Genomic DNA, 14,909 nt, shown 5'->3' with positions numbered 1-14,909 from the left:
TATTTTTGTTTGTCTTTTTTCCTTGTTTTTTTTCATTTGTTTTGTTTCTTAAATTCCTGAATAGATATTTCTAAAGAAGACATACTAATGGCTAATATACTAATGGCATGAAAAGATGTTCAACATCTCTAATCATCAGGGAAATGTAAATTAAAACCACAATGAGATATCACTTTACACCTGTCTGAATGGCTAAATTCAACAACACTAGAAATAACAAGTGTTGGCAAGGATGTGGAGACAAAGGAACCCCTTGTACAGTGTTGGTGGAATGCAAATTGGTGCAGCCATTGTGGAAAACAGTATGGAAGGTTTTCTCTTGCTCTCTTCCTTTATGATTTGATGATTTCCCATACTTATGTTTTGATTCCTCTTTATCTTTTGTTTATCTACTATAGGTTTTTGTTCTATTGTTACCATGAGGCTAACATAAAACATCTTAAGAGTTTTTACCAGTCTACTTTAAGCTGATAACAACGTAGGTTTGTCCAAATACAAAAACTCAACACTTTTACCTCCACACACATTTTATGTTTTTTATGTCATTTCTTACATCTTTTCTTTTTTAAAGTTTTTATTTAAATTCCAGTTAATTAACATACAATGTAATATTAGTTCAGGTGTACAATATAGTGATTCAACACTTCCTTACATCTTTTTATATTGTGTATCCATTCACAAAATATTGTAGCTATGGTTATTTATAATTTGTCCTTTAGGCTTTATACTAGAATTAAGTGATTTATATACCACCATAATACAGTATTAGAGTATTCTTAGTTTGACTACATATTTACTTTTATTAGTGAGTTTTATACTTTGATATAATTTTGTATTAGTAGTCAGCATCCTTTCTTTACAGCTTGAAGAATTCCCTTTAGCATTCCTTGTAAGACAGTTCTACTAGTGGTGAACTTCAGCTTTTACTTACCTGGGAATGTCTTTTTCTCTCTTTCAATTGTTTTTGATGGCTTTGCTGTGTAAAGTATTTTTGGTTGGCAGTATTTTTCTTTCAGTAATTTGAATAAAGCGTCCCACTTCCCTGGTCTGCAAGGTTTCTGCTGAGAAATCCACTGATAGCCTTATGGGGGTTCTTTTGTATGTGATGAGCTCCTTTTCTCTTGCTGCTTTCAAGATTCTCTCTTTGTCTTTGATTTTTGACATTTAAAAAATATTTTATTTTTTTATTTGAGACAAAGAGAGAGAGAACATGAGCTATGGGGAGGAGTAAAGGGAGAGAGAGAATCAAACTCCCCACTGAGCAGGGAGCCCAACTCAGGGCCAACTCAGGGCCCAACCCTGGGTCCTGGGATCATGACCTCATCCCAAGGCAGATGTTTAACCAACTGAGCCACCCAGATGGCCATGACTTTTTATATTTTTATTGTAATGTTTCTCAATGAAGTCTTTGGATTGAACCTGATTGGGAATCTGTGAGCTTCATGTACCTGGATGTCCAAATCTTTCCTGGGAAGTTTTCAGCCATTGTTTCTTTATTTTATTTTTTTTTTTCTCTCTCTCTCTTCCACTCCTTAATTTTTTTTTTTTTAATTAACTTTTATTGGTGTTTAATTTACCAACATACAGAAAAACACCCAGTGCTCATCCCGTCAAGTGTCCACCTCAGTGCCCGTCACCCATTCCCCTCCAACACCCGCCCTCCTCCCCTTCCACCACCCCTAGTTCGTTTCCCCGAGTTAGGAGTCTTTATGTTCTGTCTCCCTTCCTGATATTTCCCAACATTTCTTTTCCCTTCCTTTATATTCCCTTTCACTATTATTCATATTCCCCAAATGAATGAGAACATACACTGTTTGTCCTTCTCCGATTGACTTATTTCACTCAGCATAATACCCTCCAGTTCCATCCACGTTGAAGCAAATGGTGGGTATTTGTCGTTTCTAATTGCTGAGTAATATTCCATTGTATACATAAACCACATCTTCTTTAGCCATTGTTTCTTTAAATAAGCTTTCCTCAAGAGGCATCTAGTTCCTATCCTCAGCACATTTTGAACACTTTTGTTTTCAATTTTTTTTTTAATTTTTAAAAATGTACTTAGAGAGAAGGGAAGAGAAAGAGGAAGAGGAAGAGAATATCAAGTAAACTCCCCACTGACCACAGAGCCTGACATGAGGCTCAATCTCATGACCCTGAGCTCATGACCTGAGCCAAAATCAAGTGTCAGACGCTCAACTGACTGAGCCACCCAGGCACCCCATTGTCATCAAATTTTTCATGCATGCCAATCTGTTAGCTATAAAATATCATCTTGTTCTGGTATTACTTTACATTTTTAATATTTCTGAATAGATTGAACATATTTTGATATGTTTATTAATCATAATTTCTTATCTGCAAAGTGTGTCTCAAGTTTTTCTCATTTTTTCCTAATGTGTTGTTGGTCATTCTTTCATTTATAAAGACCTTTATAATTTTGAAAATTAATCATTTGTGCAAACATCTCCTGACAGCTAATGGCTGGCTTGTCTTTCACTTTATCTATGCTACCTTTTTAGAGAGAAGTTCCTACTTAAAGTGGTCAAATTTATTAATTTCTTTCTTGTTTGTGATAATTTTTGTTTCTTGTTTAAGAAATTTTCTCTCAGTCTATAAAGTCATTCTTCTAAGTTGTGTTTTGAAAGCTTTTATAGCTTTGGTTTTAATTTTAAGTATTTAATCCCTTGGGAATTTATTATATATGGGGTGAGAAAAGGGTCTGATTTTATTTCATCCATTTATTAAACATCTGTTTTTTTTTTTTTGAGTGAACCCAGGCAATTTTATTACTTCATCCCTGAACCTCAGTTTCCTCATCAGTAAGATGGGGATAATAGCACCTATTTCATAATTACTAACTACATTAATGCAAGGGAAACACAGTATGCTTAGTATGTACCTGGCACATACTAAGCACTCGCAAATCCAGCTATTATTTATATATGCTGATGTCTTCAAACAGGGATGGGATCTTAATACAGAAAATAGGAGGTGTCAGCCACTCATATGTTCTCTTGGCTTCTGAAACATGAGCTCCCTGACCCCAGTTCATCCAAGCACATGGGCATGGTTTTCCTTAATCTCTGCAGAGGTGTGATTTGAACAGTTGTCAGATGGCTTCCAACTGCATAACTGAATAATAAAAGCAATTTTGGCTGTTTTGAAGGACTAGACAGTAGACTTTAATCTTAAAACTTGATGGACTTGGAAGCATTCCTGTCAATATAAAAGATTTTGTCTGGAGTGGAGGAGAAGCCGAGGCCAACACCATGCTTGTACTTCCAGCTCATGGCCTGATCGTAGTCCTGCTGCAGGTTCTGCTGCAGGGTGTCAGCTGCCTTCTTGTTGAGAGCCATGTTGGGCCTTCCAATTGTGTTAGGGGGTGGCTGAATGAAGGGGACATGTTTTTAAAGCCACCCATAAGTTTGAGAAATTTCAATTTCTCTTCCTTGTTTTCAAAACCAGCAGTATCCCACTGGCCAAACTGAGTTCCCTAGTCTACATGTGCCTCATCCATGTTGCCTTTCTTTTCCAACACCACTTCTAAGTCTGTGTCAGGCTCCTCTTCCCAAGATTCTCCTGCTACTCTTCTCTTTCCCCTTCTTCCCCTTCTTCTTTTTATTCCTCTTCAGAGCTGGTTCCTCAATCCCTGGCTGCTCTGTCTTTTTCTTGGACTTCATTTTCTTCTTTGCAGGGGGTTTGGGGTTATATCCTATTGGGATATATTCTGGAGCCTCAATTTTGACTGGCTTCTTACTTCCTTTCCTAGGGCTTTTCTCTACGGACTTGGAGCACTCAAGGTGCCCTGGAGAAGTACCTTCCTTCTGGTAGATTTTTTTTTCTTCTTCATCTTCACATTGCATTCTCTGGGCTCCCCTGCTTTCATTTCTGCACTGAGGTTGCCTGCTCCTCGCCATCCTTCCCCACTGAACAAGTGTATAGAGCATCCCCAAACTCACAGAACCAAGTGTCCTTGGCTGAGGAGGCTCCTCGTCCTCTCTGGGGTCTGGGGAGGTCTTCACTCTTGAGGCAGGGGGCATGGCCAGAGGCCATAAGGACTTTCTCTTCTTTTTCTTCTCCCCACCTTGGAACTCAGATGAACCAAGAGCCTGCTTCCTCTGTCCATACAGCACGTAACACAGTCTCAGGTTCTAGGCACTCCTCACAGAGGATGCTGTGGCCCTTCTTTTTCTTCACTAGAGGCATCTCAGATGCCTGCTCTAGGACCACACCCTTTGAGGGGGATGTGGCTCTTGTGGAACAGATCTCACTGAAATAATTCTCACTGTTTAAAACTGAGTATTGAGTCTCTGGTTCTTTGACCACCTTCTTCTTCTTTTTCTCTGGGAGACCAAGGCCCAGGTCTCCTTTGTGGGTTTTGGTGATCATTTCCGTAGGCCAATCTTCCCGGCCTCCACGTGAAAGCCCATATTCTTATTTTCTCAATAATTTGCAATAATCTTGTGAATCACATTCTCTCTTTTTCAAAAGATTTATTTATTTATTTATTTATTTATTTATTTATTTGAGAGGGGAAGAGAGGGAGAGGAAGAGCAAACAGAGGGAGAGGGAGAAGCAGACTCCCCACTTAGTAGGGAGCTCAATGTGGGACTCAATCCGAGGAACCCACGATTGTGACCTGAGCCAATGACAGATACTTAACTGAGCTACCCAGGTGCCCCCCATGGATCATATTTTTTGAATTTCTGGTACTTTCTAATTGGTCCCATTGGCTTATCTTCATTACTATATTTTTATTAATTCTTTGTAAGTCACTTCACTTTAATTTTTTTTCAGGCATGACTTGGCTATTCTTTTCTTTCTTTCTTTCTTCTTTCTTCTTTCTTTCTTTCTTTCTTTCTTTCTTTTCTTTTCTTTCTTTCTTTCTTCTTTCTTCTTTCTTTTTACTTATTTGTATACATTTTATAAGTGTTCCAAAGTTCCTATTGAGATTTTGGTTGGAATAAATGTAGTCACTAGATCAAGTTAAGGAGAATTGAGAATTTTATAATATTGAGGCTAGCAGAAAGCATGGTTTCAATCTCCATTATTTCAATTTCAATGTCTTTCCAAAAAGGTTATTAATTTTCTTCACAAAGAGTTTGTGTGTACTTTCTTAGGTTTACTTTTAGGATTATATATTTCATAATTATAAATGATATCTTTGTAGAATCATATTTTTCTCTAGATGATATGTGTTAATTTATAGAAACTCTGTTGACTTTTTTATATTGATCTGGCATCTTCCAACTTTACCAAAGGCATCTAGTTTTGTTGGATAGGAAGAATTATGTCATCTATTAAGTGTTTCACTATATCCACTCCCATTCTGGCTTGAGCTCTCTCACTTTAGGATGCCTTATCACAGGCAAAGGATGTCAATATCTCTAACCCAGACTAAGTCTCCCTTAATGTGAACTATTTAGACTCTGCCTGTCAAGGAAATGGCATTTGGAATGTGAGAGATTTATGAAAATTACAAGGCAATTACAAAAATACTTCCTAAATAAATACCTTTCCTGGCTAGAGAGAACAATTTTTCCCAGATGCCATGTTTCCATGTGGATCTCAGGCAGATGGTGTAAACTTAGAGGATAATAATAATAACAGCTAATATTTGACTCTGTGCCAACGGCTGTTATAAGGGTTTCATATGTATTACCTTGTTTAATCTTCGTAACAGCCCTCATGAAGTAGATTGATATTATTCTCTATATTTTATAGCTGAGGAAACAGGATCATAGATATTAAGTAACTTACTCTACATCACTCAGCAAAGCAATCTGTAGAGTCAGGATTTGAACCCAGGCTCCGAAGTCTATACTCTTCAACACTGTCATAGATTGTCTCTCTTAATTTTGGCCTGAGTCTCAAGACTTTTGCTTGAATCCTGTTTCTTGTTCACTGTGAGGCATCCCTCTCTGTTCTTGGATTTCTCATCTAGAATGTAGGACTAATAAAGATATAAGATATATTTGTCTGCCTTGCAGGGTTGTTTTGAAACAGGAAGACACTGTTCTTGAACTAGGCTTTCAGAAAAGCCAGAAACAATGGAAGAATGTTAGAAAACTGTAGGGAAGGTCCTCTTGTACAGAAGGTGGAAGGCAGCCATTAGAAGGAATAAGTAGAATGTATTGGAATGATCAGCAAAAGTGGCCTGACTGATGTTACTGGTCTTTATTAGGGAGGAGTAGAATTTATGGGCTAGGCCCATTCTAACATGTTTGTGACCATGAATGCTGAGACAGGATATCTACACAGGTCTTGTCTTGTATTTTATTTTATCTTTTCCTTTTCTGTTCTGTTTGTCTTTCTTTCTTTCTTTCTTTCTTTCTTCTTCTTTCTTTCTTTCTTTTCTTTCTTTCTTTCTTTTTCTTTTCTTTTCTTTTTCTTTCTTTCTTTCTTTCTTTCTTTCTTTCTTTCTTCTTTCTTTCTTTCTTTCTTTCTTTCTTTCTTTCTTTCTTTCTTTCTTCTTTCCTTCCTTCCTTCCTTCCTTCCTTCCTTCCTTCCTTCCTTCCTTTTGTTAGCAGCCTTATTATAGTAATCTTTCATGTAATTAGTGACAGTTATTAAATCTTTCTCTTGAGGAGAAAAGAATGGTTTCTGTGCCTGATTATACATGCCATGTTGTTTGGATTTGTGCCAGAGAGGAATATAAAATGCTTCCTGGCATGCATGCTCAGAAATCTATAAGCAAACCAGATTCTCCTGGAAGCTGAGACTGAGGCTCCAAACCAGAGGAGGGTATATGTACGCAAGAAGTGGGAGCTGTGCCTACAGCATACCAGGTTTCTTTCAGTTCCCCACATCCACTTTTATAGCCACTTTGCCATTGCTTAACTGTTGTGGCAGAGAAGGGTGTTTCAGTGACCTGTATCATAGGAAAAGTTCATTTCCTCTAATCCCATTCTCTTTATTTTTTTTTTATTGAAGTTTGATTTGCCAACATATAGTATGACACCTAGTGCTCATACTATTCTCTTGTCTGTGTTTTGCCCTTTTGCTGAGATTTTTGGCTGGTGCCTTCATAAAACAGAGGCACATTAGAGGGCCCTGCTTATGATTAGAGTTATCTGAAAAAGGAAGGGGCTGCCTTGGGAAATAGCAATCTCATCACTTGTTGTATTCAAGCAGAAGGGCTGGGCAATTGCTGGCAGCAGATGTTGTCTAGAAAGTTTTTGTGCTGATTAGGGGGCAGGGAGTATTATGGACTGGGTGACCTGCTATTTCCTTTATAACTCTGATTTGACGTCTCTGAGATTAAATTATTTAATGGGACTGGCAATAACCGTTCACTTTCTCAGAGGATAGCTCACTTTTTTTTTTCCCTCTCTGGCTGACTGAATTTGACCTTTGAAGATATTGAGGTGACATTTAGACAATATTGCTTACTCCTTCCCTTCTCAGAAAAATCATACTGCTCGAGCCAGGGGTAGGCTGACTTTCTGTGACACTGCTTAAGCCCCTGTTGAATTCTTCATGGGTGCTAAGGCATCACGCTGGGATCTGAGAGAGCTGGATGTTTATGGCACCCCTCCTTTAAGAACTACTAAACCACTTGCAGGGATAGGCTACTAAAGATGTTGAAGTGTGTACCAAGGGATGAATTAGCATGAGTTTAACATGTGGAACAATGAATGAATTGTAGTGGAACAATGAATTTCTCTGTATTATGTGTATAGGTATATAAATACATGAGGGAAAGTTAGCAAAAATTATACAAATCAATTTATAACCATAATTTCCTTAGGAAAGGTAGAAATAACTAGGATGAGGTGTAGTCAAAGGAGAACTTTCACCTTATCTAGACTAGTCTACCTTTTTATTTTTTATAGAGATATATCACATATGCCAAAAACTTACCATTTTAAAGTGTACAATTTAGTGGGTTTTAGTATAGTTGACTCTTGAACAACATGGGTTTAAAACAGTATAGGTCCACTTATACATGGGATTTTTAAGATAAATATAGTACAATACTGTCAATATACTTTTTATGCTTTTCTTATTTTTTCTCTAGCTTACTTAATTGTAAGGATATAGTGTAGTAGATGATACATACAAAATACAAAATGTGTGTTAATTAACTGTTTACCTTATGGGTAAGGATTCTGGTCAGTAGTAGGCTATTAATAGTTGTTTCATTTTTTAAAAGATTTTATGTATTTATGAGAGAGAGAGAGAGAGAGAGAGGCAGAGACAGAAGCAGGCTCCCACAAGGAGCCCAATGTGGCACTCGATCCTGGATCCTGGGATCAGGACCTGAGCTGAAGGCAGACACTCAACTCGCTGAGCCATCTAGGCATCCCAATAGTTAAGTTTTAGAGTCAAAAATTATACACAGATATTTTTACTATTTGGGAAGTTGGCACCCAACATCTATGTTGTTCAAGGGTCAACTGTATATTCATTGTGCAACAATCACCACTATTTTTTCCAGAACATTTTCTTCACTCCCCCAAAATAACTCTGCAACCATTAGCACTAACTCCCCATTTACCCCTCTCCCAACCCCCAGGAAACCACTAATCTGTTTTCTGTCTTATGGATTTGTCTATTTGGGTTATTTCATATAAATGGTGTATATAATAAATATGTGGTTTGAATAAATAAATAAAATCTTTAAAAAAAAGGTTATTTGTGTGTCTGGCTTCATTTACTTAGCATGCTGTTTCTGAGATTTATCCATATTGTATCTTATTCCTTTGTATTGCTAAATAGTATTCTATGTTGTGTTTGTGTGTATGTGTGTGTGTGTTCACATACAAAGCACATTCTGATTTATCAATTTATCAGTTGAAGTTTTGGATTGTTTTCACATTTTGGCCATTATGAGTAATGCTGCTATGAACATGTGTATACCAGTTTTTGTGTGAACATGTATTTTCAGTTCCCTTGACTATATACCTAGGAGTAGAACTGCTGGGTTACATTATATGGTAACTATACATTTAAATTTTTGAGAAATTGCCAAAATGTTTTCCACAGTAGTTTTACCAATTTACACTCTTACCAGTAGTGTATGAGGGTTCCAATTTCTTCATATCCTTATTAACACATGATATTGTCTTATTTTTTTATTATAGCCATCTAATTGAGTGTGAAGTGATATCTCATTGTGATTTAGATTTGTATTTCACTGGTAGCTAATGGTGTTGAGCATCTTCACATGTGTTTATTGGCCATTTATATATCTTCTTTGGAAAAATGCTCAGATGCTTTGCCCATTTTTAAGCGGATTATTTTCTTTTTTGTTGTTGAGTTCTTTATATTCTGGATACTAGATCCTTACCAGATATAGTATATGCAAATATTTTCTTTCATTCTAGGCATTGTTTCACTTTCTTGATGCTATCATTTGTAAAGCAAAGTTTTTAATTTTAATAAAGTCTATTGTTTTCCTTTGGTTGCTTGTGTTTCAGGTGTCATATGCAAGAAACTATTGCCTAATCCAAGGTCACAAAAATATGCTTCTGTGTTTACTCTGACATATTTTATGATTTTAGCTTTTACATTTAGGTCTTTAATCCAGTTTGAGTTAATTTTCATATATAGTGTGAGGTATGGGTCCAAGTTTATTCTTTTGCATGTAGATATCCAGTTTTCCCCACACACCATTTATTGAAAAGACTGTAAGGTTCCCCTTTGAATTGTTTTGACACCTTTGAAAAATATCAATTTAGTGTAAATATTGAGTATTTCTGTACTCTCATTTATTTCATTGATCTTTATATCTGTTCTTGTGCCAGTACTACATTCCCTTGGTTACTAAAGGCTAATAGTAAGTTTTGGAATCAAGAATTGTGAGTCCTCCAACTTTGTTCTTTTTCAAAATTGTTTTGGTTATTCGGGGTCTTTTGAATTTCAGTATGACGTTTAGAATCATCATGTTCATTTCTGCAAGCTGAGAGTTTTGATAGGGATTATGTTTAATCTGAATCAATTTGCATAATAATACCATCTTAACTATATTAAATTTTTTAATCCATGAACATGAGACATCTTTTTATTTAGTTAGGTCTTATTTACTTTCTTTCAACACTGTTTTGCAATGTTCAGTGTACAAGACTTACACTTCTTTTGTAAAATGTAATCTTGAGGAATTTTTTCTTTGTGATGCTACTTAATTGGGATTGTTTTCTTAATTTTATTTTCAGAAAAACAATTGACTTTTGTATATTGATTTTGTATCCCATAACATTGCTGAATTCATTTATTAATTATAATAGGATTTGTGTGTATATTTCTGTGTGTGTGTTCCTTAGGAATATATATATATATGATTTTATATATCATATATATATTTTATATATATATATATATATAAATATAATCATGTCATATGTGAATAGTGTTAATTTTTCTTTTCTGAATGCTTTTTTCTCCAATTGTGCTAGCCCTCAGTATAGATGTTGCATGGAAGTGATCTTTGTTCTTGATTGTAGGATGAAAGCATTGAGTCTTTTACCATTAATTATACATTAATTAAGGATGTTCCATAAATTTCTATAGCTATTTGAGAAACTTTCTTCCTATTCCTAATTTATTGAGTGTTTTCTATTTTTTTTATCATGAGAAGGTATTGGATTTTGCCAAATGCTTTTTTTTTGTCTATTGAAATGATTATGGTTTTTCAAACCTTTTTTTGCATTAATAATTATATATTACATTGACTGATTCTCATATGTTGAACCAATCTTGCATTCTTGGCATGAATTCCATCTGGTAAGGTGGATTTTTAAAAAAAATATATATCTTACTGGATTTGGTTTGCAGATATTTTATTGAGAATTTCTGCATTTCTATTTTTTGAAAGTTTGTGAAAGATTGATTCTTTAAATGTTTGGTGGACTTTGTGAGTCATGCCAACTGATCCTGGCTTTTTGTTTTCTTTTTCCCATGGAAGAAGTTTTTAATTAGTCTTTACTTGCCATAGGTCTATTCAGGTTGGCTATTTCTTCTTCAATTATTTTCTGTAGTTTTTATGATTCTAGGAATTTACCGATTTCATTGGGTTATCTAATTTTGGCATACAATTGTGCATAGCATTCTCTTTAATCCTTTTTATTTTTTAAAAAATATTTTATTTATTTATGAGAGAGAGAGAGAAGAGAGAGAGAGAGGCAGAGACAAGCAGAGGGAGAAGCAGGCTCCATGCAGTGAGCCTGACGTGGGACTCGACCCCTGGTCTCCAGGATCATATCCTGGGCTGAAGGTGGCGCTCAACCGCTGAGCCACCCAGGCTGCCCTCTTTAATCCTTTTTAAAAATTTTGTTACACTGGCAGTAGTATTTACTCTTTTATTCCTAATTGTAGTAATTTGAGTCTTCTCCTTTTTCTCTGTTTTCACTTTTTACAAAGCAAAAGTATTCCTGTATCTATTATGTAACATAAAAAATAGAAAAAAGGAAGATACATAAAAAATAGAAAAGTATATTAAAATGGGGATCTTGGTAGGTTGGTAATTCCCTGGCATTATTTTTCCTGTGTGTGCCCCGTTTTCTTCATCAGGAAGTTGAAATGTTGGTTCATTTTTGCTGAAGTGGTTGAAAGTCTCTGTACTCTATTTTTTACATGATCAAGTGTGGGATTAAAGACCATAGTTGGGAATATTTGTCGACAGAAAATAGACCAGTTTGGGAGAAGCCAAGTATTCCTGAAGGACAGAGTAGAAACTAAGGATGGAAATGCAAATTGAAGCCAGATTATGGTAATTTTTGAATTTCAGGGTAAAAGATTTGGACTTGGTAATGGGTAGCTATTGAGGATTTTGGAGTGTGAGAGTAGCCATCAAAGTTATAGCCAAGGGGATCCCTGGGTGGCTCAGTGGTTAAACGCCTGCCTTTGGCCCAGGGCGTGATCCTGGAGTCCCGGGATCGAGTCCCACGTTGGGCTCCTGGCATGGAGCCTGTTTCTCCCTCCTCCTGTGTCTCTGCCTCTCTCTCTCTCTCTCTCTCTCTCTCTCTCTCTCTCTGTCTATCATAAATAAATAAATAAATAAATCTTTTTTAAAAAAAGTTATAGTCAAGGAAATTGGCCTGATAGTGGTATATGGGAGGTAATTAGAGCTGGAAGATAACCTATGGGAATCATCTAGGGAGTGGGGGCCATGACAATGAGAATGGAATAGGAAGAGATGAGAACCAGAGATATTCTCTGATTTGGAAAGCACTCCCTGGAACCAATGAGGCAGGAGAGAGGAGGGAGGTGTTAATAGCTCATCCTTGTGTCTCTAATAGTTAGAGGTGAAGTAAAGAATAGATACAAAATAGGTTTTTGTTCAATTGAGATGCATTAACCCAGCTTTGCTTTGAGTTCAATAAAGGCTGAAGAAAATAGTCTTCAAGTACTCTGAGAGGATTTCCTGTAATGTCTTCCAACTTGCCACGCTCTAGACATTGCCTGTCTGGACCCTACCCCCACAGATATCTTGTGCTCCTTCCTACTGGAACTGTTCCAGAGAGTCATCTCATTCCAGCTATCCAAAAGCCAGTATTTTGAATTGACTTGTCTTAAACTCCTGAGAAAAAAAATAAATGTTTTGTTTCATTTTAAATCTCTTAAAGACCTGCCTATGGAACCCTTTTTATAGCAAAGTTTAGCTTGCTATATGAAAATCTGGGAAAAGCTAATGAATTATTACAGGATGAGGCCTTCATTGTTTCACATAGATGACATCATGTATATGTTATGCTTCCTTCAATGCCTTAGAATCACCTTTTTGAACAGATCTGTTTCTTGATTAATCATCCCTTATCATTGTCTATTGCTGGTATTAAAGAGCAACTGTTAGCATATTGAAGACACAAAGTTGACCTTTGAAAGATGGAAAGAGATTTCCAATAGAACATTTGGAGGATGATAGGTTCTGAATGGAGATGGATTTTTGCACATTTGGCTGTGTATGAAAATTTATTAAAAAGAGATGAGACCTAATTGCTTTGGCCTGTGGCAAATAAGTAGACTATATTGCCGGTGACATTTCTAGGTTTGTTGGGTGATAACCATACCCCTCATCCTCTGTGAGGCAAAAAGAGGGGAGAATGCACAGAGTTGAGAAATAACTACTGTTCCTTTAGCTCCATCCCAAAGCCTCTGACCTCCTAAGGCCACTCACCAACAGGCCTTTCTGATGGCAGAAATAGTGTTGCATCTAAATTGATTGATCTCAGCTTCTTGAGGCAGGAAAATGGAAAAAGCTGGGGGTGGGTATGGAAGGGAAAGATAGATTGTTGATTAAAACTGTTGAGACAACTCTTTAGCTCTTTGGCTAATTCCCCTGGCAGATTTTACCACTCTTCCTAAGGTTCCACCCTTCCTTTTTTTCCTGACCCTCTCTCCTTCCTCCTTCCTAGGACCAGGGTGAAATGAGCCATCTTCCTGATGTAAGCCATCATTATAGATACAGAAACATCTCACTCAGCCTCCCCAAAGGACGTTTTCCTGCATCCCTTTGCCTTTATGTGTTAGAATGTATAGTTTCAACATTTACCAACTGCACCCATTTCTAATGATTTTGATAATTCTCAGCTCACCTAAGCCCAAGCCCTTCTTTACTCTTTTCCTGTTTTCCTTAGAACCAGAGGTATAAAGATGCTAGTACAGTGGTTAAGATGTAGGCTTTGAAGTCAGACCACCTGGTTCCTATCCTGGTTCTTCTGCTTTCCTAACTGAGTGACTCGGGACAAATTCCTTAATTTTTCTGAGCCTCATTATTCTTTTACATCAAATAGAGGTAATAATGGTACATGCCTAGCAGGACTGAGTAATACAGTTCATTGAAAGCTCTTGGCATAGCGGTTGCTATATAGTAAGTGTTCAATCAGCTGTTGCTGTTATGTGGTATGGACATATTCTGTCATCTTTACCCCAACTTTGTAGATGTAGAGATCATTACATACCCGAGGCATTTTATAGTAAAATTTTAATAATTATTTGTACATATTTTGATGTAAATAAACACTGAAGGTCCTGTTTTCAGGATACTCACACCAGTATTCAACTTTGGTTTCCATGCTCATAGGTGTTGTGTTTGATCCAGCTGTGACATATACCCAAGATATATAGCTTAGTCTTTTTTTCTTTTTGATGTAGCTGGGCTACCTAGATATGTTCAAGCATGAATGAGTTCTGTTTGCCATAACTCTTCTCTGAAATCTTAGACATCTTAGCCTCTCAGATATGATTTAGTTTTATCCTTCTCCATCCTCCATTTTACAGATATGTCATGAGAGGCCTAGAGAGGATTAAATTCCTGCATAAAGCCAGCAAGTCACCCTAAAGCCAAGCCTGGCATTCAATTTACAGGGGCCTCTGGTTGAATGTTCTCTGAATACTTGCAGAATTTAGTTTATCATTTTTCTACTTGACTAGAAAATTTTCAAAGAAGAAAACTAGTCTATTATTATTCTTTTGCCTGCTTCCACAGCTCTGGGTGAACCAGGAGGATGGGGTGGAGGAAGGGCCCAGTGATGTGCAGAATGGGCACCTGGACCCCAACTCAGACTGCCTCTGTCTGGGCCGGCCACTACAGAACCGGGACCAGATGCGAGCCAATGTCATCAATGAGATCATGAGCACTGAACGTCATTACATCAAGCACCTCAAGGACATTTGTGAGGTAGGCCCAGCTGTGATAGTATATGTGGGGGTATCCAGGGTGGGGTAGAGGGCATTTTCATGAAGAACCAACAACTCTCCTGAGCTGTACCTGTGACAATCCCAAGATATTGGAAAGAGCAGCTGGACTGGCCTCCTACATTCTGCTAAGTGGGTGAAACAGCTCCCTTGGAGCTTCTCAGTCCTTATATCAGTTTCTCTCTTTCTTTAACTTTTCTCTTTCATTTTTATATTCCTTCTCTCTCTATCTCTCCCTGATTCCATCCCCCATCTTTGCTTCCTTGAATCTC

At 36.9% G+C, this 14,909-nt stretch overlaps 1 protein-coding gene and 1 pseudogene across 12 annotated transcripts in view; one reads left to right on the top strand and one right to left on the bottom strand.

Moving 5' to 3' along the window:
- Positions 1-14,909, top strand: part of ARHGEF9 (Cdc42 guanine nucleotide exchange factor 9) — a 206,497-nt gene that overhangs the window by 89,952 nt on the left and 101,636 nt on the right. For all 12 annotated transcript variants that reach the window (XM_041741718.1, XM_041741725.1, XM_041741724.1 and 9 more), the window contains one exon: positions 14,429-14,620. In XM_041741718.1, coding sequence (XP_041597652.1) covers positions 14,429-14,620 — 192 coding nt within the window. The remainder of the gene's footprint in view (positions 1-14,428; positions 14,621-14,909) is intronic.
- LOC121483025 lies at positions 3,189-4,389 on the bottom strand (annotated as a pseudogene).

This window comes from Vulpes lagopus, chromosome X (assembly GCF_018345385.1).
Source record: "Vulpes lagopus strain Blue_001 chromosome X, ASM1834538v1, whole genome shotgun sequence".
In the NCBI taxonomy this organism is placed as follows: domain Eukaryota; kingdom Metazoa; phylum Chordata; class Mammalia; order Carnivora; family Canidae; genus Vulpes; species Vulpes lagopus.
This window is presented reverse-complemented; position numbering and strand designations above follow the sequence as displayed.